At 46.0% G+C, this 25,754-nt stretch overlaps 1 protein-coding gene across 3 annotated transcripts in view; it reads left to right on the plus strand.

Moving 5' to 3' along the window:
- SCAMP4 (secretory carrier membrane protein 4) overlaps nt 1-25,754 on the plus strand; it is a 110,127-nt gene that overhangs the window by 61,933 nt on the left and 22,440 nt on the right. For all 3 annotated transcript variants that reach the window (XM_069072736.1, XM_069072559.1, XM_069072647.1), the window contains 2 exons: nt 6,239-6,340; nt 22,076-22,193. In XM_069072736.1, the coding sequence (XP_068928837.1) occupies nt 6,239-6,340; nt 22,076-22,193 (220 nt within the window). The remainder of the gene's footprint in view (nt 1-6,238; nt 6,341-22,075; nt 22,194-25,754) is intronic.

Raw genomic sequence — 25,754 nt, forward strand, 5'->3', positions numbered from 1 at the left:
ACTGGCAGTTATAAGGCTCCTACTGTGTGCCAGGCATCATGCTGACCACTTTATAAATACGATCTCACTGGCAGTTATAAGGCTCTTACTGTGTGCCAGATATTGTGCTGACCACTTTATGAATATGATCTCACTTGGTCCTTGAAAAAACCCTGAGAGGCAGGTGCTTTTATTCCCATTTTGCAGTTCAAGATACTGAGGCAAACAAAGGTTAAGTGATTTTTCCAGGGTCACAAAACTAGGAAGGGTCCAAGTCTAGATTTTAATTCAGGTCTTCCTGACTCTAGACCCAGTGCTTTCTCCACTGTGCCCCTTAGCTGTCTCTATTAGTTAATAAATGAGTTAATGAATAAATTAAATTGAATTAAACAAACATTATTATGTATGTATGTGCCTCCCCAGCTATCTTGCTCTAATGACATGTGACATGGTCATGACACATGACCCTATTAGAGTTGTATGAGCTGAGCCCAAATCCTAGACCTAAGTACGATGGCCTTTGAACTTGGCTAAGGTAAAGAGCTTGTCTGTCTGCTATTTTGAAGGCTAGCCTTGCAGAGCTTGGAGACACTCATCGCCACGCTGGCCACAGGATGACTTTCTTGTCTACAGCCCCTCAAAAATACCTACTGGGAAATCAGGAGGTGACTCTGTATATAGAGGAAGGGACCTCCACATGAGAGGGAAGGAAGATCACAAATTACAGAGAGCTTGCAATGTGCACATTCTTGGGCTTGGCATAAGCGAGATCAAAATGCCACGAGATTATTGAACCATAACTCATCTGATAACATGACACCCAGATCTTTAGTATCACTGATTGTTAGAGCCAGGAGGGACTCTTTGGGATCATCTGGACCTGTCCCTTTGTTTTACAGATGAGCAAAGAGGAAACTGAGGTCCAGGGGTATTGGTCTTAGAGGCAGGAGATAACAGAACTGAGATTCAAGTTACCTCCTGTGTGGCATCCACCATGCTAAGCACTGGGAATACAGAGAAATTGTGGGATCTTCTCCCAAGGAGCTCCCATCCTAATGGGAGAGCTAACATGCAGACATCTCTGTTTACCTATGAGCTACATACAAGATAAATTGTTCATCGCAGATGGAAGACACTGGCTTTAGCAGGGATTGAGGCAGGCGGAGTTTGATCTGAGGCCTGAGGGAGGCAGAGGGGAGGAAGTGGATAGTTCCAGCATGAGGGGTGAAGAGATAGTGGCAGAGGAGGGAATGGGCTGTATACGGAAGAGATTAGGAAGGCAGAATCATTGACATCTTGTTGGGTGTAAGGGGTGAGCGAGTGAGGAGCAGAGGGTGACAGCCACATCCTTGGAAGGATGGTGGTGCCTGGGACAGTCACACCGAATTTAGGAAGAGGGAGGATTTGGACAAAAGGTATAAGTCCTGTTTGGGACATGTTGGTATTTAAGCTGTCTACAAGCCATTGATGGTACCATGCTAGAGAGATACTGACTCTGAATCTGGTTCCTGAATCATGGAGCTCACCGTCTAGTAAGGGGAGACGACATGGAGAGCTATAAGACAAAATGATACATGAGAGGTGCAGACAAAGTGTTGAATGATCTTTTAGGAGAAGGATCATTATCGGGATGAGGGGATCGAGGGAGGCATCAGGGAAGGGGAAGAAGTTAACCAGGCCTCAGAGAAGGAGCAGGAGTTCAGCCGATGGAAATGAAGTGGGGGAAAGACTTTTCCTTGTGGGGAACCATATGGGTACAGAGGCTTGGGGAAGGGTTGGGGCCAGCAAGGATCATGTCTGAGGGAAAGCAAGTGGCCTGGTTTGGCTGGAGCTTAGATATAAACAGAAGGATAGTAATGGCTGAAGTAATGAGTCATGGAGGCCCAGGTTCAAACTTGCTTCAGCAGGCAATGGGAAGTCATTGAATATTCACTAATACACAATATCAAGAATCATTTCCTGGTTCAGTCATTTCAGACCGTCTGGGGAGGTATAGGCAGCTCCTTGGACAACTTGGAATGAGCCAAAAGACCTGAGTTCAGATCCCAGCTTCCCCACTGCCCAGCTGGGTGACTGTGTGCTAGCAACGTGAATATTGGTCCACCCAGCCTCCACAGGTGATTGTCAATTGCTTTATAAACAAGGAAGAGTTTTTATTGCTGCTGCCCCACAGATATGGTTATCGGGAGATGGCAGGATGGATGTGTTTTTCTCTTAATTTGATGGATGTGGGCTAACAGGTAGCTTAGTAGCAGGGCTGTGGGAGGTCCTTCTTGCCAGAGTCCAACCACATTTTAGGTAGAGTGCACAACACAGGCAAGTCAGAGCTCCCAGGCAGAAAATCTTAGAATGTAAGAGCTAGTGAGAATTTGGAGGAATATTTATTCAAATGGCAGCATTGTGCAGAGGATGAAACTGAACCACGAAGGTCTAAATTGACTTTCCTTTACAGGTGAGCTGAAATTCTTGTGAAAAAGGAATGACTTTCTGGCTAAGGGAGGGATATAGAGCAAAATTTAGACCATGAAAAAAAATTTCAATAAAAATCTGTTTTAGGGGGGAAAAACCTCTTGTAGTATCCTCAGTGCCATGTACCAGAACTTAGACATAATAGGTGTTTAATAAGTGTTGAATGAATGGTTGAAAAAATAAATGAATTCATTAGAAAGGGTTTTTAGAGGAGACTTCAATGCTTATTGACCCAAAATCTGTAATTAGAACAGTCTAGTTTTTCATCTCATCACTGATGTTACTCTTGCTGCATTTGAGCAAATCTTTATTAAGCACCTACTGTGTACAAGGCATTGTGTAATTGCTGGAGATAAGACAGAAATGAAAAGCATCCTACCTTCAAGGAGATCCCATTCTTCTGGCTTCTTTCCTCCATGCACAAATCCTTCTCCAGCAGATTGCCGCTTGTATCATTCCCCTTTCTTTCTAAGCTTTCATTTCTCCTTGTATCTGGGCTGCTGCTTTAATTAAAATCTACTAAGATTACCACATCTCCCCCAATCTCAAAAACCCCTCATTTGATCTGTCCATCCCTGGTAGTTATCATCCTGTCTCTCTTCCCTAAACCCCCGGAGAAGATGTCAGCAATTTCCTTTCCTCTGATTATTCTTAACCCTTGATATTCTGACATCAAGCCTCATCATTCAGCCGAAATGGCTTTCTCTAAAGCTACTGATGACTTCCTGATAGTGAAATCCAGTGGCCTTTTCTCAGTCCTCATCCTTCTTGACCTTTCTTGACACTGGGCACCGCCCCCTTCTCCTGGGTACCCTCCTCTCTCCAGCTCTTTCCTGACTCGCCTCCTGCCCTGCTGCCCCATCACAGTTTTTCTTGCTGGATCATCCTGGCCACCCCAGCTGACCTCGATTGGGGCTCTCTTCTCCCTCTAGACACTTTCATTCAATGCTGTCAATCATCTCCCGTGATTTCAGTTATCATTTCTGTGCAGATGATTCTCAGCTCTCTTAATTCTGCCCTAGCCTCTCTCCTGCTCACCCCTCCAGCTGCCTGTTAGACATCTCAAACTGGGCATCTTCTAGTCACCTTAAACTCAGCATGTCGCAGACAGAGGTCACTGAGCTTTTCCCCCCACACCCTCCATCCACTTTTCCTGCCAAGGGCCCTGGCCATCCAGGCTCAAAGCCTAGGTGTCATCCTTCACTCATCATTCTCTCACAGCCCTCCCTCCTAGCCAGTCAGTCACCAAGTCCTGTCAATTCTGCCTCTGTAACACCTTTCAAATGCACCCCCTTCTCTCCTGACACCGCCACCACCCTGGCACTGACCCTCATCACCTCCGACCTGAACTTTACAGCGGCCTGCTAAAGGGGCTGCCCCCATGAACTCCTCCCCACTCCAGTCCATCCTTCCAGGCCCAGCTGTCAGGGTTCTCTCTTCCTAAAGTGCAAATCTGACCAGATTGCCCCCTTTTCACTCAACTCCATGTTCCCCTTTGCCTTCCTGGATCAAATAGAAGATCCTCTGACTTTTAAAGCCCTTTGTGGCCTGGCCTCTTCCAGCTTTCCAAGTCTTTCTCACACCTCACTCCTCTCCACATGCTCTGAAGCCTAGGGCTGCAGGCCTCCTGGCTGTTCCTCAGACACAACACTCCATGCCTTTTCCCTGGCTGTCCCCCATATCTGGAACTCTCTCCCACCTCAGATCCTGCTTCCTAGCTTCCTTCGTGATTCAGGTCACATGCCACCTTCTGAAAGAAACTGTTCCTCTTCCCCCTTAAGACCAGTGCCTTCCACTAAGTTCACCTCCAGCTTACCATCTGTCTGCATGTACATTGTTTACATCTTGTGTCTTCCATTAGTTTGTAAGCTCCCTGAGGACAGGAACTGGTTTTTGCCTTTCTTTGTAATTTCAGAGTTTAGCATAGGTGATAAATATAGCAGGGGCTTAATAAATGCTTGTTAACTTGACCAGTAGAACATATATTCCTTCTGATATTTGTCCAGAAATGCTGCTTCCTGCAGACAGGAGCTTTTTTTGCCTTTCCCTTAGCATGTTTGGTGGAACAAAGTAGGTGCTTAATAAATGTTTGTTGACTTTCCTTGACTAATAGGACATACATACACACACACGCGCACACGCACATGTATATGTATATATATACTTTCTTTCTAATTCTTATCTAGAATGTTGCCTCTGAAATCATTCCTGTTCCTATTCGATGAATGTCTTAGGCAGTGTATGTTCTGTCAAAGCCTTGGGCCCTAAAGGATTGATTAAGCTGCGTGGCCTTAATGATTTTTAGAGGGCCTACTTGTCCCTTAGTCATAGAGATCTGGAAAGGGGATAGGGCTAGGCTAAATGTACCAAGGCCAGCTCATGGGGAAATCATGTAAAACCCTTTGGATTTGCACAATTGTTTATTCCCTTGAGCTTTTGTCATTGACCTGGGTGTGTCCCCCTGGGAGGGACTCTGGAGAACTTCGCCCAGATGGCCTTATAGAAAGCTTGTGTGTATTTAGTGAAAGGACTTTTTTTTTCATTATTTGCCTCTCTGATCCAATCTTTCCAGATTGTGAATTGACATTTGGGACAGGTCTGCACCTGGCCAAAGGCAGTCTCTGTTTATTCATTTACCAATCATTAACCACCTATTACGTGCAAAGGTTGGAGTTCCGGGTTGGATACTGTAGCTGCATTCAAGAGCGCTGTTCTCACAATAACAATGAAATAGTACCTCCATTTTGCAGATAAGGAAATTGAGGTTCTTAACCTTTTCCAAGTCATGGAGCCCCTTTGGCACTGTAGTGAAGCCAATAGACGCCTTCTCAAAATAATGTTTTAAAATAACATAGAGATGTTTACAAAGGAAGCCAATTGTATTGAAATACAGTAATCAAAATATTCAAAAGCTAAGTTCATGGACTTCTGGATTAAAAATAACACCTAACATATCAGTAACACCGTGTGTCCGAGACGATGCTAAGTGCTTGTCAGATACCCTTTCATGTGATCTTCACAACAAGCTTGGGAGGTAGGTGGTGGGTGTCATTATCCCCATTTTATAGTTGAGGAAACTGAAGCAGCTGGAGGTTAAGTGACTCGCCTAGGGTCTCCTAGTTAGTGTCTGAGGCCAGATCTGAGCTTCAGGTCTTCCTGACTCCAGGCCCAGCACCCTGTCCCCCGTGCCACTTCAGTGCCTTGCTAGTAAGGAGTCAAGTGGAGATTAGTCCCTGGATCTGACTTGAAGTCTGGAGCTCCATTCCCTATACTCTACTCACTGCTCCTCCAAGCATTGATCTCTGTAGCCCCTCTGATGCACAGAATTTTGCAAACACAGAGGGTCCCCCCACCCATCCTCATCTTAGTCTCACCCCCTTGTTTTACAGATCAGGAAACTGAAGTTTTAAGTGACTGCCTGGACAGCAAAAAGCTAACAGTAAAAGTATTTGTTTATGGGGCGGCCAGGTAGCACACCAAGTAAGAGCACCGGCTCCAGTGTTGAGAAGACCTGGAGATCGAATCCTGGGCTCAGACACTTAGCACCCACCCAGAAACACCTGGCCGTGTAACCTTGAGCAAGTTACTTAACCCCAATTGCTTAGGGGCGGCCAGGTGGCTCAGCGAGTAAGAGCACTGGCTCCAGTGTCGGGATGACCTGGATCAAATCCGGGCTCAGATACTCAGCACCACACCCAGAAATAACTGGCCGTGTAACCTTGAGCAAGTTACTTAACCCCTATTACTTAAAAAAAAAAAAAGTAGTTGTTTGTTTTGTGTTCTCTTGCAGGGCTGACAGCTCCTTTAATTTTATGACCTTCTTCTTCGTCTTTGGTGCACAGTTTATCCTGACCGTCTTTCAAGCAATCGGTTTTCCTAAATGGGGAGCATGGTAAGCAAAACTCTTCCCGAATCTTTTTGAACAATTGAATGATGGCATTTTTTCCATTCTGAGAGACTAGCAGAGGGGGGCCAAGATGGTGAGGAATCCTGAAACCAAAATGATTAAAAGAAATGGGGATATTCAGGTTGGAAAAGAGGGAGCCTGGAGAACTGGCTTCCAAAAATGGATGGGTTGCATAGGAAAAGGGGTAGTCTTGTTCTCTGTGGCTCCAGGTCCCTTCCTCTCTCGTGGTATCGGGGCAGGGGGCAATGTAGAGAAGATTGGGATTTATTTAAATGCTTTACTCGCCAACAGGTAGTTTTGACTGACAACTGTAGGACCCAAAGAGCTACAATTCCCTTCTCTCCCAGAAATCGAGGCATGCATGCTCACTGCTAGGGCTCCACCTTCCCTCTTTCCTATCCCTGCAAACCTCCCAGGCCACAGTGGCCCAGAAGGCCCCACTGCCTCTCAGTGACATAATTTGCATATGCTCAGGCCAAACACAGGGGAGCAGACTCCTTTGTTGTTTTGGGAACAGTCTTACTGTACTTGTGTGTTGGATGTTTCAGTTTGCCATTTGTTCAGCCTTATCCTTATAGTTCCTTGTAGTTCAATCCCATAACCTTCTGAAGGATGACTGGAAGGTCTTTTGACCTGGTCAGACCACAGTGGCAGGATTATCTTTAATTCTAGGTGTGTGATCCTGGGCAAGTCACTTCTAACCTCTGTTTGTCTCAGTTTCCTCATCTGTAAAATGAGGATAATACTAGCACCTCCTTCACAGGCTTGTGGTGATGATCAAAATCAGATAACATGTGCAAAACACTTAGAACAGTGCCTGGCACATCGTAGGTGCTATATAAATGCTGCCTGTTTTTATTGTTGGTGCTGATGGTGGTGGTAGTGGCGGTGATGATGGTGGTGGTGCTGGTGGTGGTGATGGTGATGGTGGCGGTGGTGCTGGTGGTGGTGGCGGCTGCAGTGGTGGTGGTGCTGGTGGTGGTGGCGGTGGTGGGGGCGGTGGCAGTGGTGATGGTGGTAGTAGTAGAAGTAGTAGTAGTAGTAGTAGTAGTAGTAGTAGTAGTAACTGCTGATCTCATGGTTTCAGTCTAACCCTTCCCTACTGCTCTGTCCTCCAATTCCACCGGTCCTTGGAAACCAATAACAAACTCTCCTTCATCTTAGATTTCTTTCTCACATTCAGCCTGTCTTCTGTGCTCTCAGAAACCTAGATGTTTCCAGAAGATACTCTGTCCCCTACCACCTCTCACCCCTAACCCCTTCCTTAGTGCTGGGCATTCTCTCCTCTCATGGAGGAGCCAGTAGCCCCCAGAACCTTCCTCTGCCACCATTGCTAGGAATCCATCACCTTTCAGATTCACTCTGCCGCCTTACACAGATGCTCCTGCTGAAATCCGCCAAGGTACAGGTCACTTTCCTGATTTTCTGAAGGAGTTTAGTCCTTGCATCTCAGTTGTCTTTTTCATCCTACTTTTGCCCTCCTACTTGGAAACTTTAACAGATTTCAAGAGGTGTCCTATATCTATTTTCCTTCCTTACTGTGTCCTCCAGAGATTGGCCATCTTTCTCTGTTCTTGCAAGCCATCGGCCTCTCCTGCCCTCATTTGGATCTCCTTATGATTTTAACTTTGTCGTTTACCAGTCCTCTGACTCTGTCTCCCTGTCCAGTCCTCGATCTGTGGTCACCCTCAGCATTGGCCTTCTCTGCTCCTACTCCCATATTGCTGAATGCCACAGGAGGAGGAAGTCAGGAAGCCATGCCCTCTGGGTTCATGCAGTTGGTGTTACCTGATGTCAGCGAGTCTCTCGTTTCATGGCAGTCTTTTTATTCTTACCTAACTGACTTCCCTGTTCTTTGTTCTACATTGTCAGGTGACCTTACCTCCTTTCTTTTTTTTTTGCTTTTTTTTGGAGGGCAGTTGGGGTTAGGTGACTTGCCCAAGGTCACATGGCTAATTTTTGTGTTAAGTGTTTGAAGCTGGATCCGAACCCAGGTCCTCCTGACTCCAGGGACGGTGCTCTATTCACTGCGCCACCTAGCTGCCCTACCTCCTACTTTCAAAAGAAAATTGGGGCCATGCATTGTGAGCTCTCTCATCTCCACCCATTCACACCTCAAAAATTCTCTCTCTTTACCCATCATTTTCTTCTTTCTTTACCTCTCTGACTAAGAAATGGGTCTGATCGTCAAGTCTGAGCTCTCTGCCCTTACCCTTGATCTGCTCTCAGCCCTTCCAGTTCCTCCTTGGAGTTTAACCCAGCAATAATTCCTTCCTTCTCTTTGATCTCTGGCCTCTCCCCTTCTAATACCACTCATCCTCCTCCCTAAAAATGTCCATGTCTCTCTCATCCCCAAAAACCTCCCCGTAACCCTGCCATGATCCTGTATCTGCCAGACTCCAGGAAAATGTCATCTCCTACTCTCAGTGCTTCAGCATCTTCCCCATCTATTCCTGTATCAAAGCCTCTTTTTCTCCAAAGCAAAAGGCATTTAATTAAAATAGAATGGTAAAGCAGATATGAAGGAACCAAATCAAGGAGTAGCCATTCCAGGCACCCAAATACAAATGTTTCCCCTCTCCCACCCCAGCACTCTCCAAAGCAAACAGTCATCTCTTACCCCCTAGATTTTTCCCAGGGCTTATCCTCCTTAACCCCAGCAGCTCTGGACACTGTTGAACCTGCTTGCCTCCTGGACACTCTGATGGTTCCCTTCTCCTATTTTTCTTCCACCTCTCTGACTGTTTATTGTCCATCTCTTCTGCTGTTTTTTCACCCATCCTCCCATGCCCTGGCTTTCTCTGCCAGGGCTTCTCATCAGCTCCCAGGGGTTCCATTTTCTCGTTGGCACTCCCTTCAAGCCCTTGCTGCCCCTCACCTCAAGTATCATGATAGCTTCCTGACTTTCTCCCCACTTCAGGGTTCTCCTATCTCTAATCCATCCTCCACACAGCTACAAATACAGTCTTCCTCAGTCAGAGGTCTGATCATGTTCCCTGATCGAAAGTCTTCTGCAGCTCCCTTTTGCCTGTAAAATAAAATCCAAACTCAGTCAGGTATGTAAGACATTCCACAGCCTCTTTCCACCCCTACCCCCCACCCTCAATCCAACTTTATTTCACAGTTCGCACATCTGGTTCCAGAAAAACTGGCAGATTGACTGTTCCTGAAACAAATCATCTCCCACCTCCATTTATTTGCCTAAGCTGTGCTCTGTGCTTGGAATGTACTCCTTCTACTTCTTGGCCTCTCAAAATCCTTCTCGTTCTTCAAGTCTTCACTCTAGTGCTGCTTCCTTCACTAAGCTTTCTCTCTGCCTTCTTCCCCTGTTCCCTACTGATCATGTTTTCTCCCTCCCCACATCACCTTGTGTTTTGGGCACCTGTGGCTTCCCTGGACATGGGGTGAATATAAGCTTCATGCAGGCAGGGATGTTTCACTTTTTCTTTGTACCCCCAGTGTCTAGCAGAGCGCCTTGGACATAGTGCTCTGTTTCCTCCCCCTAACTGAGAGACTGAGGAGGTGAGAGGGAGAGGCGAGATGTTTACTCAAAGAAAGGAAAGAGGGATCTTGAAACATTTTTTAATGTCCTGAAGAAAAGAGAAGGAAGTGCAGATAGGTGGGATAACTCTGAAATGGATGTACTATGGCAAAGCAAGCCACATTGAAGAAAGATTTGTGGTTTCGTGACCTGTCCTCTCCCCATTCTGCCTTGTGTAAGAAAGTACTCACTTGCTTGGTGTTTGTTAAGGTCAGAATTTTCAAAATTCTTTTAAGATAGCAGGTTCTTAATTAATGTTGACAGTTTAAATTGAACTGAGCTAATCAATCAGTCTTGGGTGCCATTAAGCTTCCAGGAATAAGGAAGTGATGGTCCCCCTGTCCAGCCTCAGTCAGACCACATCCTTAGTATTTATTGTGCTTAGCCCTGGGTGGACATTGGAAGGACATTAAGAAGCCAGATGTATGACCACCCGAGTAATGAAGTGGAAGTGCATTGATGAGATACCTATGGTGGCCTACGCACAGGGCTCATCTCAGGAGATACAGCTGAAAAAGGGAGACAGTCCCTGCTCTCCTAGGGCTATTGCTCTTAGCAGAGGGGACAGCACATAAAAGGAGGTTCAGATTCACGCCATGGGGCCCCTCAGCTTCCTCCTAGCTCTGAGAGCCTAAGATGCTCTGTTAGAGTCCAGTCAGCCAGCCTTGATTATGACCTGCAGTGTGCATGTCCTCACAGGCTGCCTTCTAGAAGCTGGGAAGACAGGCACTCTATACACTCATGCAAAAGGTGAGGACACTGCAGAATAGAAAGAAAGAAGGGGCGATGGAGAGAAGCCTAACTCCTGGTCAGGAAGCACAGAAGGGGGAGTCGGGAGGCCTGGGCCGGACCTCAGTACAGCTATTTCTCGGGCCCATCCTTTCCCTCTCTGGGCCTTGGTTCCTTGTCTGTACAGTGGTGCTGTGTACCAGGAGGAGCTGGCCAGGTGGCTGGGGCTGGCCAGCGGGCCCCTTTTCAGCCACAGCAGGCTCTGTAAGCCTTCTTCCCAGTGGGAGAGGGATTCTTGTCTGCTTCAGGAGGACGTACTATTACTGATGCAATTGCAGCTTTATGAGGCATTACAGTAAATAAACTGGGAGTAATAGGGGCTGCTGGGTAGAACACTGGGCCTGGAGTCAGGAAGACCTAAGTTCAAATCCAGCCAGACACTGACTACCTGGCTAATCCTGGGCAGATCACCTTACCACTGCCTGCCTCGATTTCTTCAATGGTAAAACGGGAATAATAACAGCACCTCCCAGGGTGTTGCAAGGTTCAAATAAGAACATAATTATAAGGTATTTAGCCCAGTGCCTGACACATGGTAAGTGCTATTTAAATGCCAGCCATCATTATTATTACTCAGAGGATAGTTGTAAGGGACTGTAATTTTTTTATCATTCTCCATCAATTTTTACATTTATAAATAATGTTTATAAAATACACTTTACTAAAAAATATTTTAGAAAGTAGCCGTAGAAGTATAAATTTTGTGGTTATTACTCTAGTAATAATAAGGATGGTACAGCATGGCCAAGACTGGAGGCAGGCACATGGCTCGGATGTCCAGGGACAGACCGATTTCTATTTGTGCTTTTCACATCCTGTTAGAACAGGGTACACACTTGACATTGACTCTAAGAGGCAGTCAGTCTACAAACATTTATTAAGCATCTGAGGAAGGAGGAAGCAATGCCTTCTCCCAAGGAACTGACCTTGTAATGAGGGTAGACAGCCCACAAAAACATAAGCCCACTTTAGATGTAGTCTTTCTGTATTTATCTAGTTACAGGGCTAGGTGGTTTGGAGGGAGAGAAGCTTCCTATAAAAGCTGGTACTTATGCCAAGCCTTGAAGGAAGAAGGGGTGATTGTGGCATGAGGGATGGCCATTGCAAAGGTGTGGGGATAAGGAATGAAGCGCTGAGTGAGGCTGGTTTTGCTGGATCACAGAATATGGGAGGAGCTGGAAAGATTGGTTGAGGCAGGGTTGTATTGGGCTTTAAAAGCTAAACAAGTTTATAGTTGATCCTATGGACAGTAGGAAGCCACTAGAATCCCTTAAGTCGAGGAGTCACATCATATCTTCACTTAAAGAAAATCACTTTGATGACAGGAGTTGGGAGAGACTGGAGACAGGGACAGAAGTGAGGGAGCCAGAGGCAGCAGGGCCTGAGCTAACACGGCAGCTGTTCAAGGTGGGAGGAGGGCTCTCACCCCAACATGTGGGGTCAGGAGAGCTAGGAAGGTTCTGCAAGTGATTGTCTCAGCAGAAATAGGGAGGCTGGGCCGGCATGGGTTAGGTCCGGTGCTGTTTGTTGTGTGTGTGTGATGTCTCCAGGGTATTCACTTTGAAGTGTCCAGTAGGTAAGTTGTGACGGAAGCATGGGGAGAAACTCAGGGTGGGTATATAAATCTGAGTCCTCTACACAGAGGTGGTGATTACCCTCATGGGAGCTGATAAGGTCGCCAGATGAGAGAAGAGAGCCCAGGACAAGAGCCATAGGGGATACCCACTAGAGCCTGGAGAGAGGTGGTGGTGGTGGTGGGAGTTGTTTCATGTGAGTCCTACCCTTCATGACCCCATTTGGGGTTTTCTTGGCAAAGATACTGGAGCGGTTTGCCTTTTCCTTCTTTAACCCATTTTACAGATGACAAAGCTGAGGCAAACAGGGTTAAGTGACTTGTCCAGGGTCAAGCAGCTAGGAAGCACCTGAGGCCACATTTGGGCTTGGGGGGATGAATCCAGACCTGGCACTCTATTCACTGAGCTGCCTAGCTGCCCTGGCAGGAGAGAGCAATATCACAAAATCCTAGATAGAGAAGATCCAGGAGCAAAGGATAAAGTTTAGCTGAGGAAGGGAAGAAAAACATAAGGTGATAGCCGAAGGGATGAAGGTCTAGGGAGGGTTTTGTTTGTTTTTTAAAGGCTAGGTGGAGAAATAGACATGTTTGAAGACAGTAGAGAAGGAAGCAGTGGATTAGGAAGAGGTTAGAGCTTAAAGAAGGGAAATGGCAGCCTTCATAGTCTGAATAAAGTGGAAAATTTCAGTGGAGCAAAACTCTGAGGAGGAGCTGGGAGCGGCATAAGGAGAGTCTGGAATTGGCAGTGGGTCACAAGGAATATTCCAGCCTTCCCTCCAGGATCAAAATGTGTTTGTGTATGGAGGGGAGGGGGAGCTGTGGTGTGACCAGTGCTGGAGAGGATGGCAGCGGTGCAGGGTCATCTGGGGGAAGCGAGGCCTCCCTGAGGGCAAATAGATGGAAAGAGTGGGAGAGAAAGAAAGTTTTGTTCAGTATGGTATGGAAATTCCAGAAGAAATCAACAAACAAGCATCCCAGACCTTACAATGAAATAGACCTGGATACAGGACAGTCCCTCTCCCTTAGGGGCTTCTGGCTTTGTTGGGGGTGGGGGGCAGACTTAAGTCTATGGAAATTTAAATAAGAATATAATATCCAAATAATAGCACAGCACAGCAGTAAAAGAGATGTAATTAGATTGTAGGTGATCATAACCTATACCTGCCCGGGGTAAATGTCACAAAGAAATTTTTATTGTCTGCTTCTAGCCAATAGTGGCACAGCAGATAGAGTGGTGGTAAAAATCCATGTTCAAATCAAACCTCAAACACTTCCTATCTGTGTGACCCTGGGCAAGTCACTTCACCCTGTTTGCCTCAGTTTCCTAATCTGTAAAATGAGCTGGAGAAGGAAATGGCAAACCACTCCAGTATTTCTGCCAAGAAAACTCCAAATAGGGTCACAAAGAGTTGGACACGACTGAACATCATGACAACCAGCAGTGTGTCAACAGTATCGCTCATCATCTGCCCTTTCCAGCAAGCATCTTAAACCAGCCCCAGCCCACAAGATTTTCCTATTTGAATTTTCATTGGTTTTATAGGATATAGGGCTGATTGTCTGGTTTAACTCCCTAATTATACAGAGGAAGGAACTGAAACCCAGACTTGGTATGACTTATCCAAGGTTACCAGGGTGGGAAATGGTAAAGCCAGCCTTCAAACTCCGGTCCTCTGCCTCCAGACCTGCTGCCCTTTCCCCATTCCAGGCTCTCCATGTTCTTATAGTTGTCAGATTGTTTTTGTGGGCACCTTTTCCTCCCCAGTGAAAGCTTTGTTGGGGCCACACCTCCTGTATCTTCCCCAGCCTCCAGCACAGCCCTGGGCTTCTGGATGCATTTAGGGGCTGTCAAGGGTGTGGCCTAGGGAAGGAGCCCGGCCTGAGAACCAGGATACCTGTCCGCAAAACCAGAGTCTCTAGGGCTTCAGTCAGTCAGCGTGGAGGTGCCTACTCTGTACCAGGCGCTGTGTGAAGTGCTCCTGGACTGCCTCCACTATCTGGGCCTTGGAATGGAACTTGATTATCTCCATTGCCCTTCAAGCCCTGATGTTCTGTTGCAAGCTTCTGGTTCTGGTCTACAAATGAAAAGATAAAGACTTGATTCCAGTTGAAAGATGCCTGCTTAGAAAGGACTGCACGATTTAAGAATCGGCCACTAGAGGGAAGGAGGGAGCAGAATGCAGTTGCTGGCCTTGCATTCCTTCTTGCATTCAACTCCTGAAAGAATCCCTGCCTTCTATCCTCTGTTGGTCTCCAGATTAATCATAAATCTGAATTACATATGTGCCAGACCCACGGGCAGCCATTTAATTCTTAATTTTATTACCAAGTTGACTAGATGATTTATAAAAGTCTTTCTACCAGAGGCAGAGGATCTGTGGTCAAATTCTAACTTGGCCACTTATTTGGGACATTTTCCTCATCTATAAATTGGAAGCGTTTGAACTTAAATGGCCCCCGGGCCACCGTCCGGCTTTACATCTATGATTCCTCCCTTCTGCTCAGGGTGACAAGACATGTGCAGGTGAGAATAACATAGATTATTAGCATGTAGTTAAATGTACAAGGAAAGAGTACGGGAGATCAGAAGAAAGAAAATCACTTCTAACTAGGGGGTGGATTTACCCTCTGAAGTTGTCTTGTTCTGTGTAGCAGCCCCTCAAGTCGGTTCCAAAGGTTTGGCTTTTTGTTGTTTTTTTTTATGACTTATTAATAATAAGATAAAGTTCATTAAAATTTCAGCACCTCTCTCCCTTTTACTTGTGCTTCCTGCAGGGTAGCTATAACCATTGGTTCCCTAAAGAATCTCTTTTGTGGGGAGATGTCTCCGTTGTTTTTCCAGAACTGTGCTTACTTGCCATGTCCTCATGAGCCTGAGGCCGTGGAGCCCTGCCTTTAGCTGTTGGTTCTGCTGGAGAAACAGCCCTGAATGGCCTGTCACATACAGAGCAACCTTGACTGCTCCCATGGTCCCCTCACCTATAAGCTGACACCTTCAGAGGATTCTTTTATGTATTATCATAGGATCTTAGGGCTGGATGGGACCTCAGAAGACAGCAGGTCTACCCCCCTTTCCATTATAGAAGAGGAAACTGAGACCCCAAGCTGGCACCTCCCCCCCCCTCAAAAAATTACCTCATTTGTTTGGTATACACTTACATGCGTATGTCTCCCCATCAGAATGTGACTCTATGAGGGAAGGGGCTTTTTAACTTTTGTCCTTATATCCTCAGCTCCTAGCACATAGTAGGTGCTTAGTGACCACATAGGTGGTCATTTGAAGGCTACAACATCAAATTACTCTGGCATTTGTCACTTTGCTAACAAGTGATATTTTTCACATAGGAAATTTTTTGGGGAAGGTGAGGTCTAGATTTTGGGGACCTTTTAGTGTGGAATCTCCTTCTACCCCTGTGGATGGGCAGCTAGTCTATAATTTAGAGTCTTAAAGAATTACAGGGGCATTGGACATGATGGCACAAGCCTGCAGTCTCTGCCCCTGGAGAGGCTGAGGCTGGTGGATTGCTTGAGTTCAGGAGTTCTGAGCATCAGGGTGCTAAACCAAGCTAAATCCAATACCAGTTGGGTGAGCCTCTGGGAGTGGGAAGCCACCAGGCTGCTGAAGGAGGGCAGAGAGAGACGACAGCTTCCACATTTATCACTCAGAGATGTTGGGGTCTGCTGTTCTGGACTAGGCAAGATAAGTTTTCTGAGAGAATCGTCTCCCCCCCCAAAAAAAAAAAAAAAAGCTGTAAGCACAGTGGTGAAATCTGGAGATTGTGCTCTGACTGTCCAGATCTTACCACTGTCCCTCAGGTAGAGGCTCTGGTACTTCCCTTAGAACCTGTGGTCTTCTTACCCAGGGCCTCCACTCTCTGAACTTACCACCACATCCTTGTCTCCATCTCCCTCCCCTCACTTCTCAACTCCTGTGTATGTGATATCTTCCCACACTAGAATGTAAGCTTCTAAAAGGCAGGGACTGTCTTTGTCTTTGCTCATCTCTGCATTTCTAGTACTTAAGACGGAGCCCATCCGAGCACATAGTAAATAATTCATAAATGATCATTGACCAGCTGGCAGGATGTCAGAAGTTGGACTAAAACCCGAGACTTCCTCTTTCCACTATACTGCACTCTCACAGCTACAGAACAACCCGGGTCATATTTATCATTTGTCCTCTTCCTTAGAAAGACTATGAGAGAAATAGGATTTTAGATGTAAAACTGGACCACCAGTTAGAAGTGGGCCACATCTGAGAGAGGCACCTCAGTTTACTGTTTCCTCTTACCTTGTTCTCGGCCATTCAGAATATTCTAATACTTTGTTTTGTTCACTCGGTAGACACACCATGTACAAGGCACTCCTTAGACTTTTCAGTGGGAGTGAGATAAATGAACAAAAAACCTAAAGAAAGGGGCCTCACAAGTCTTTTACTCTCAAATGTACCTAAATGAGAGGTGGTCATTTACAGCCTTTTCTTAAAGCCTTCCAGCTGATGGGGAACATATTCCACTTTGGGATAACTCTCTGGAAATTTTCCCTTGTGTTGAAGGGAAGTCTTGTCCTTTTCATTGTTCCTGTTCTGCCCGCTAGGGCCAAGCAGAGAAAGTCCAGTCTTTCTTCCTCAAGACAACCTTCCCAGCTGTCCCTACCCTAACCCCTCCACCCCCACATACACACTCTAGTCTTCTTTCCCATTCTTTCAGCCCATCTCTGTATGGCAAATACTCTGGTTGTCTGCCTGGATTCCCTTTAGTTTATTGCTACTTTTCCTAATGTGATGGAATTAAACCCAGAACCCCACAGTCTTAATAGGGCAGACACCAATGGGGATGTCCCTTGCCTCTGGGGTGCCCACTCCATCAGTAATCACCCCTTTCCTTTCCCTTCCTTCCATTTTCTGGCTCCCTCCTGATGACACGGCTGCCCTTCCCAGCACTGGCGGCACCTTCACTCATCCCTCTCCCCAGCACCTGAACACAGCCTCAAATTGCTGCTTCAGAGCACTGAGCTTGGGCTTACAATTCACTGAAGTCCCTGCATCTATTGACTAGCCATTCTTCCCATTGTGTACAGAAGCAGGGATGTTCTGACCCCAAGTTGAAGGCTTTACATTTATCCTGTTAAATTGCGCTTTTTAAAATCCTAGTTCCTTCTTTTAAGAGGCTTACATTCTAGTTAGGGAGAAGAAAATAAGGATATGAATGATCAGTCATACCAGCAAAAATAAAAGGTACTGTGTCCAGAGGGCTATTTTCTGTAGAATCCTTCCATTTTATTCCACAAATACTGCATTGAGTTCCTGCTATAAGGAAGAAAGACACTGTCTTAGGTCCCAGCTTTTAGAGTGTGAATGTACCCAAGGATGAATGATTAAGCCAAAGAAAAACATTAAGGATACAAACTCAAGCAAACAAGACAGCTTTGCCCTCAGAGAGTTTGCACTCTAGTAAATAGTATATTTGGAGCTGGGCCAGAAAGGGCAGGGTGAATGGAGATTGGAGTCCAAAGGGCCTTGGTAGCCAGAGCCTTGCCTGGAATGATAGTTTTGACCTTATTACAGTCCACAGAAATAGGATTGGGGGTGGGGGATGTATGCACATCTGGCTATCAGTCAGTGACCAAAAGTGGTCACTAGTCAGTGCCCAGGGTCCCAGAGGTAGAACCTTCGATTCTGGATCCAAGTGGAGTCTGGAGAGTAGGTAGCATAGGGTGGAGATGGCTGAGCAGAGCCAAACAAGAGATGCCACTTTTAAACAGGAAATCGGGTCCCAGAAAGTGACTAGTGACTGTCTTGTCCAGAGCCTCCTAATTCCCAGGCCCATCCTACACTGGGCTTTGGCAGGAGATGGGTAGGATTGGGGCAGGCAGAGAATGGCTCTCAAAGACTGACCCCAGGAAGGGTAGACCTGGAGATGACTGGAGGACCTGCCTCACCAGGTTCAGAAAGCCTTCCCCACCAGTCTACCCACTCACCCCCTAGAGGTTTGGCCACTGCCATATACCAGGATGGTGGGGGAGTGGAGGGAGGACCAGTGCTGATGGAATCACATTTCACTGGAGTAATGGGGACCCTGGAATGTTTCTGAACCAAAGAATGATGAGATCAAAACCTTTTAAAAAGATTAATCTGGAACTCTGTGCAGGATCAGCAAGGGAGGAGGAAGGGAGGCACTGGGGACAGGGACACCAATTAGGAGCCCCTTAAAGTACTTCAGGTGGGAGGAAGAGTCACCAGACTTGGTGACTGAGATGATTGTAGGCCCAAGGGAGAGGAGTCAGGTAAGATCTCGAGGTTGCAGGCTCACTAGTTGATGGCATTGCTTTGGCTGAGCTGGAGGTGACTGGACGGTGTGCTGTGGTTCCACCGCCAGTAACAGGACCTTTCAGCAGTGGATAAGTGGAGAGGTTTTGTGCTCAGCACCTTAGGTTAAACAAGCTAACTAACTAAAAACTTGAGTCTCCAAGAGCGAAGGATGAAGTCAGCCTACCAGACGAGCTAGCACAGCCGATCTGTTGATAAGAGGGGCTCTTGGGTCAGGCTCCTCTTCTCCCATGGTAATGGAAGCGGCCAGCTCTGAGAACAGTGTCTGCACAAACCCTGATTAAAACTGGGCCGTCATTATTCATTTAAATGACAGTTTGCAGTTGATTCACTTGGGCTTTATTGCATATCTATTCAGAGAGCTCCGAATGAAGTCATCTTTTGAGCATGAATTAAGGTAATAAATGAAATAGATCTTATTAGAACTCAGGAGGCCAGTTGCTCATTTATGGGATTCACTTAACAGGTAGCTTTTACTGAGTGGGAACCCAAACCTTTTGCCAAATGTAAAATTTTCAAATGAAGATGAATCAGTACTTCCTGTTATTGTTGGCACTATAGTTGGGATTTGGGACCGTGGGTGGAATTGAGGCCAACCAGCCAATATTAGCCAGCCACTGGCCTGCATCCAGAGGGTCCTATTTGGAGACTTGAGTCTCCCGGTCTTGGCCAGGTGGAAGGGCAGCAGCCCATGGGATCGAGGCCTAATCCCATGATTGATAGGCATGGAAGCTTTGACCTGCTTTGTTTCCAACTTAAGCCAGTTTACCCCTCCTTAGGCAGCCTGAAGACCTTCTGCTCCTGGGCTCTCTCCACTGGACTTAGTGAGGACACCAGATCAGCAGTAGCCTTCCTGTGACTTAGAACTCCTAAACTCAGTCCACCAGCCTCAGCCTCTGCCGGTAGCCACAATTCCAGGCCTGTGCTACAGCAGCAAGGCCACAAACAGAGCCCTGGGCCTAGAGATAGTGGCCCAATCAGCAGGAATGACAGGCCCCCAACTCTTTCTGCTGTCCTCCCACTGTTATTCCAGTTACGGTAATAATTATAACTCAATTTTTTAAATCGCTTCACAGTTTACAAAGTACTTGTTTCAGCTTGAAGAGTTACACATTGAATTAATTATATATTTAAAAAGAGAAGCAAACTGTGTAACAGATTTCTTATTTCATGCACCCTTCTCTTTTTCTGTTCTTCTATGTATATGGAAGTGCAGGGAATGGGGGATTGGTGTTAAGAACAAAAAAAATTCTAAAACAAGACGCTTACCTCCAATAAGTCTAGTGAGGCAGGTTGCATAACGTTAGAGTCCACATTTTATACATGGAGAAACCAAGCCCCAGAGAGATTAGGTAGATTGTTCCTGACTTTAAAATCTTTAATTTAAAATTTAATTTGAAATCTCTTTTCTCATCTTCTCACCTTCCCTTCCCCCACTGGAAAAAAGGAAAAAACCCTGTAACAGTACATGTACTCAAATCACATTCCCCCATTGACCATGTCCATCAGGAATCCTCTGTGTCAGGAGGAGGGTAGCCAGCTTCATCCATCATCCATCCTGGAATCCTGGTTGGTTTTTAATAGCATTGATCAGAGTTCTCATAGTTTTCAGAGTTGTTTGTCTTTACGGTATTGTTGCTGTATAAATTGTTCTCTTGGTTCTGCTCATTTCACCCTGCATCAGTTCATAGGAGTTTTCTCAGGTTTCTCTGAAACCTTGCATTGTTTCTTACTGCACAAAATAGCATTCTGTTACATTCATGTGTCATTCCCCAAGAGATGGAGAAATTCCCAGTTCTTCCCACCACAAAAAAAGAGCTGCAATCAATATTCTTGTATACATAAATCCTTTTCCTCTTTCTTTAACTTCTTTGGGATTTTATATAGACCTGGAAATAGTATATAGCTGGGTCAAAAGATATGCACAGTTTAGTGACTTGAGGGTCAGAGTTTAAAATAATAATAACTGACATTTACAGGGCACCCGCCACGTGCCAGGCACGGTGCAGAGTGCTTTACAGATATCTCGTTTGGTCCTCACGGCAACCCTGGAGGTAGATGCTATTATTACCCCCATTTTACAGGTGAGGAAGCTGAGGCAAACAGACTGGCCCAGGATCACACGGCTAGTGTGTCTGAGGTTGGGTTTGAACTCTGGTTTATCCGACTCCAGGTGCCCCTGCTCTATCCATTGTGAAACCTCGCTTTCCAGAATTGCCAGTTGCCTTCCAGAGTGACTGTATCAGTTCACAGCTCCTCCAGCAGTGCATTAATGGACCTGTTTTCCTGAAGTCCCTCCAGTGTTTGCCATTTTCCTATTTTGTCATCTTTGTCAATTAGATGAGTGTGTATTGGAACCTCAGAGTTGCTTTTGATTTGCTTTTCTCTAATAATTCTTTGTAGCTTCTATTTATATGGCTTTCAATGGCTTGGATTTTTTTTCCATGGAAAACTCTGTATTCACTTTTTTTTGGACTGTTTTTCAGTTAGAGAATGAATTTGTCAAGAACAGGTTTTTTGACAATTTAAGTCCTTGCTGCTTCGTTCAAGCCGATAGTGCAGCTATAGGACAAATACCATCCCAGAGTTGGTTAGGTGGTGCAGTGGGTAGAATGCTGGGCCTGAAGTCAGAATACCTGAGTTCAAATCCAACCTCACACATTTACTGCCTGTGTGACCCTGAGCAAATCACTTAACCTCTGTTTGCCTCAGTTTCCCTAACTGTAAAATGGGTGTGATAGCACCTACCTTATAAGGCTATTATGAAGATCAAATAAGATAATATTTGTAAAGTGCTTAGCACGGTGTCTGGCATATAGTACACTTTTAAATGCTTTTTTCCTTCCTTCCTATATTACCCTCTCTATCTTTACAGAACCCCTTTGTTCTCCCTGAAACCCTGATTTCAGGAATGGAACAGACCTTCAAGATCACATAGTCTGTCTCTCTTGTTTTACAGATAATGAACTAAGAGGAAATGACTTGGCCAGAGGCATCTGTCTGGGCCTCAGTTTCCTTTCATGTAGAATAAGAGAGTTGGATAAGATGACTTCCAGGGATTCTTCCCAGTCTAATGTTTGGTCTCTCCATACCTGTTCTTCCTGGGGCCTTGCTGTGATGGGGAGGTAGGGTAACAAATAATCCTCATGCTGTTGTTCACAAGGCCAGGGAGGTAGGTCTTCTATTGTTCCAACTTTTTTGTCTGCTCCAGTCAAAGCGTATTTGTCTGTAAGAACAGTCTCACTGAGCTGTCCCCTCACCCTTTAGTGTTGCACTCAACTGAAGCCGACAGTAGATAGGGCCAGGTGAGGTGAGGGGGGAACCACCCGGTTAATCCCATAATCCTCTTCCTGGCTCCCTCCCCATTCCTTTCCCTTTGTTCACACCAGCAGCAGAAGGCCTGATTTGCAGCTCCCTGCGTCTCGCAGTGAGTGGCCTGAATTCCCCAGCTCCCCCACTCACGCCTTCCTCTCTTGTTCTTCCTTCCAGTGGCTGGTGGTCAGCAATCTTCTTCTTCCAGACAAACGCCGCGGCCGCTGTGTTCATGCTCTTCCCAGCCATCATGTTCACCCTCTCAGCAGCCATGATGTGTGTGGTCCTTGTGAGGGTAAGTCTTTGGGTGTCCCACCAGCATGATACAGACAGCAAACCCTTGGGAGCTTTCTTATCCTTTAAGATTCTTGTTCAGGTTCTTCCATATTTCCTCCACAGAGGCTCTCCCTTGCTGCAGGAGGCCTTCCCAGAGCAGGGGGAGCAGGGAGCCTCCTCACAGCACTGTGATCACCTGCTGTGATAATCACACATTTCTTCTTCAGTGTTCTCCCCATACAGCTCATCGTATCATATACGGCATCATAGATTTAGACCTGGAAGGGATGGACCTTAAAGACCATCCAGTCCAGAGACACAGAGAGGGATAGGAACTGGCTCAGGGTTGAACAGCTAATCAATATCTTGGGCAGAATTTGAACCCAGGTCTTCTTGTCCCTAAATGAAGCCTTTTATCCACTGCTCTTCACTGAAGCTTCCTTGTGCTTACCATGCACCTTTTCTTATTTTTAAAACGTATTATTTATTTTTAACGTTTTTAAAATTTGGAGTTCCAAATTCTCTCCCTCCCTCTGGCCCCTCCACCACCCACTGAGAAAGCAGGCAATACATTGTCAGTTATATGTGTGAAATCATGCAAAACATATTTCCATACTAACCATGTTGCCAAAAAATAAATAAAACAAGAAAGAAAATGAAAAATTATACTTAAATTAGCACTCAGAGTTCGTCAGTTCTCTCTCTGAAAGTGGATAGCACTTGTCATCATGAGACCTCTGGAATTGTCTTGAATTAGTGTATTGATCAGAGCAGCTGAGTCTTTCACATTTATCAGCATTTCTGTGTAGCTGTTGCTGTGTACAGGGGTCTGGTTCTGCTCACTTCACTTTGCATCAGTTCATTGAAGTCTTCCTAGGTTTTTCTGAGACCACTCTCCTGTGTTTTCTAATAACACAGTGGTATCCCATCACAGTCATATGCCACAGCTTGTTCAGCCATTCCCCAATTGATCCACCACACATGTCTTCGTTGCCCTTTGAGTCATTTGCACTTGGCTTCCTTGGAGATTGTGTTGTTCCAAGATTTGCAGCCACATGGCATTTCTAAGAGAACATTCATTTGAAAAAGGCGGGTCATTGGTTGGGGAACAGCATGTCTTTGTTGAAAGCACCACCAAGGTCACCACATACAGGCCCTTCTGCTAAGACTCCTTCTCCTCTGTGTGCATATCATTGTCCACAGGCAGCGCCTCTCCCCGGTGCCTGGGCTCGTGCAGTCACTCTATGGACAGGCTGTCTAGGCCTGTTAGAGGCTGCACAGTTAGCATTTTTCATCCCTCGGTAGACTGCTAGGTCAGTCAGTCTTTTTTGTATAACCATGTTCCCATCAAGGAAGACTCAAGATGTTTGAGGACATAATGAGTCAAAGTGGCCATTGGGCGCTGCACAAGTATCCTCTGGGCCTGTGGCAAATCCCTGCTTCCCTGTTGCATGATTCACAGGGTGGTGACTCAGAGGTCATTGGACAGATTTCTCCCTGTGGCTGCATTTATCAAGGACACCTGTCTGGGCCTGGCCCTTGTGTGGAAGAGCCCTGTCGACTCCAAAGTGGTGTCTTTGACTGCCAAACCCAGGGCTTGAAGGTTTTGTTTTGTAAGCCACAGACATCGATCCCTAATGTTGCCCTGCAGCACTAAAGGGGACCTCTGCAGGTGAGGTGCTCGCCCCCTGCTAGCCTGTGTGGCCTGCTCAAATGGCTTCTTTCCAAGGATGTCCTCAATTTCTATGGAGACTTTTCTTTTAAAAAGGGTCCAAAGATGAGAAAGGTCAATGAGTCAGTACCTGTTAAGTCATTTACTTGTCATTTTGGGCATCACTGTAATTTGAGATTTCTTTATCCTTTCTTCTGGCACCTTCTCCCTGAGATGGCTTTTGCTTTTGAGAAGGCCTGCAGTGTCAGGGTCCAGCTGTGACAGATCCTCTGTCACTGATGATAAAATTATATTGTCCACAAACCCTGGATGGATTTTCTCTATTGTCCATCTGTTCGTTGTCCTGGCAGTTTCATCTCTGAACACTCTTGGGATGATAGATCCACTTTTGGTTTCCCTGCTCTGGAATATGGTTATTTGGACCTGGTGACCAACTCACCTCGATGACTCTCTCCTTGTTTATCATGGGTTTCAGTTCTCTGTTGGTCACTTTGGTCCTAGAGATAATTTTCCTTTGTTAGGGAAAAACAGAAGCAGAAAAGGGCTTGGGTAATTCTGTCTTCTTTCCTCCCTTATTATCCTCAGTCGTAACCCTGCTTTGTTCTTCTGCCTCTAGTCCAGCTTCTAAAAAAAGCCAGTGGCCTTCAGTGCTCTAGCTCTGGCTCATCCTGGCCATTAGCATTGACATTCTTTCAGGGCCCTTAAGTTCTTTTCTATTCATTCTCTGTCAGCTGCATTTCCTTTCACTTTTCTGTATATCTCTTTTTAAATAAACTCTCCAATTTCTGGATCAGTTCCCTGCCGGCACACCAGCCTCTCTAGACAATTCCTCCTTTTCTTCTTCACCGCAATCATTTGTGTTGCATCATCAGAACTCCCTCTTTGAGAGCATCTCATCTATTTGTTCAGCCTTCTATTTGGACCCTCCCCCCTTTACTTTCATTGACCTTTTTGTTGGGGTCTGAGGAGAAGCATCAGAACAGACCCAGCAGGTTCCCCGTTCATTTATTTCAGACTGAGATGTCATGGTCCTTGTCTCTCAACACCCTGTTTGAAACTCAGACAGCACCTTGGTCTTGGTCACCCTCAGTAGCAAGCTTTTGTTGTTGCTTCCACCTTCAGGGAGATAAGATGTGTCATTGGTCTCCAATAGACAGATTGTCAAAGGATATGAGCAACTAGCTGAAAAAAGAGGAAATAAAGATCGTCAATAGATTTTGTTTATATGTGTGCATATGTATGTATGTAAGTGTTGACTTAAACTATCTCATTAAAAAATTTAAGGAAGGCAAATTACATGATGCTGATACCACCTCACACACACCAATCAGAATTACAGAATTCAGTGTTTTGAGAACTTTGGAGAAACAGGTACATTTCCATTGCCCACTGGTACAGACTTTCTATAAGCCCAGTATGACAGTTCACAGGAAAGACACAGAATTGATGAGGCTCTGTCCTAAGCCTTTTCTTTTCTCTCTGTACTCTCTCACTTAGTGATCTCATCAGCTCCCATGGGTTTAATTATCTCTGTGCAGTTGACCCCCAGACCTGTATGTCCAGCCCTCGTCTCTCTCCCAGGCCACAGCCCTGTACCACCACCTGCCCATTGGGCATCCCAGAAGCTTCTCAGACAGGACTTCCCAAAACAGATATTATCTTTGCCTCAGAAATCCAATCTCCCTATTTCTGTTGGGCACTGTCAGCCTCCATGTGATCCTCAGCTCCTTTTCTCCCTTGCCTCATCATGCGCCCAGTCAGTTGTTGGATCTTACCATCGCTACGTCCAGAACAACTTCGAACCTGTCCCCTTCTCCCTGCTCCTGTGCCCTTCCCCCCACCTCGCTGCCTCTCACCAGACCATTACAGTGGTCTCCTAATTGGTCTCCCAGCCCCCAGTGCCACCCC

This window comes from Petaurus breviceps, unplaced genomic scaffold (assembly GCF_028583685.1).
Source record: "Petaurus breviceps papuanus isolate PSGF00001 unplaced genomic scaffold, PetGlider_PUasm1.0 108, whole genome shotgun sequence".
NCBI lineage: Eukaryota > Metazoa > Chordata > Mammalia > Diprotodontia > Petauridae > Petaurus > Petaurus breviceps.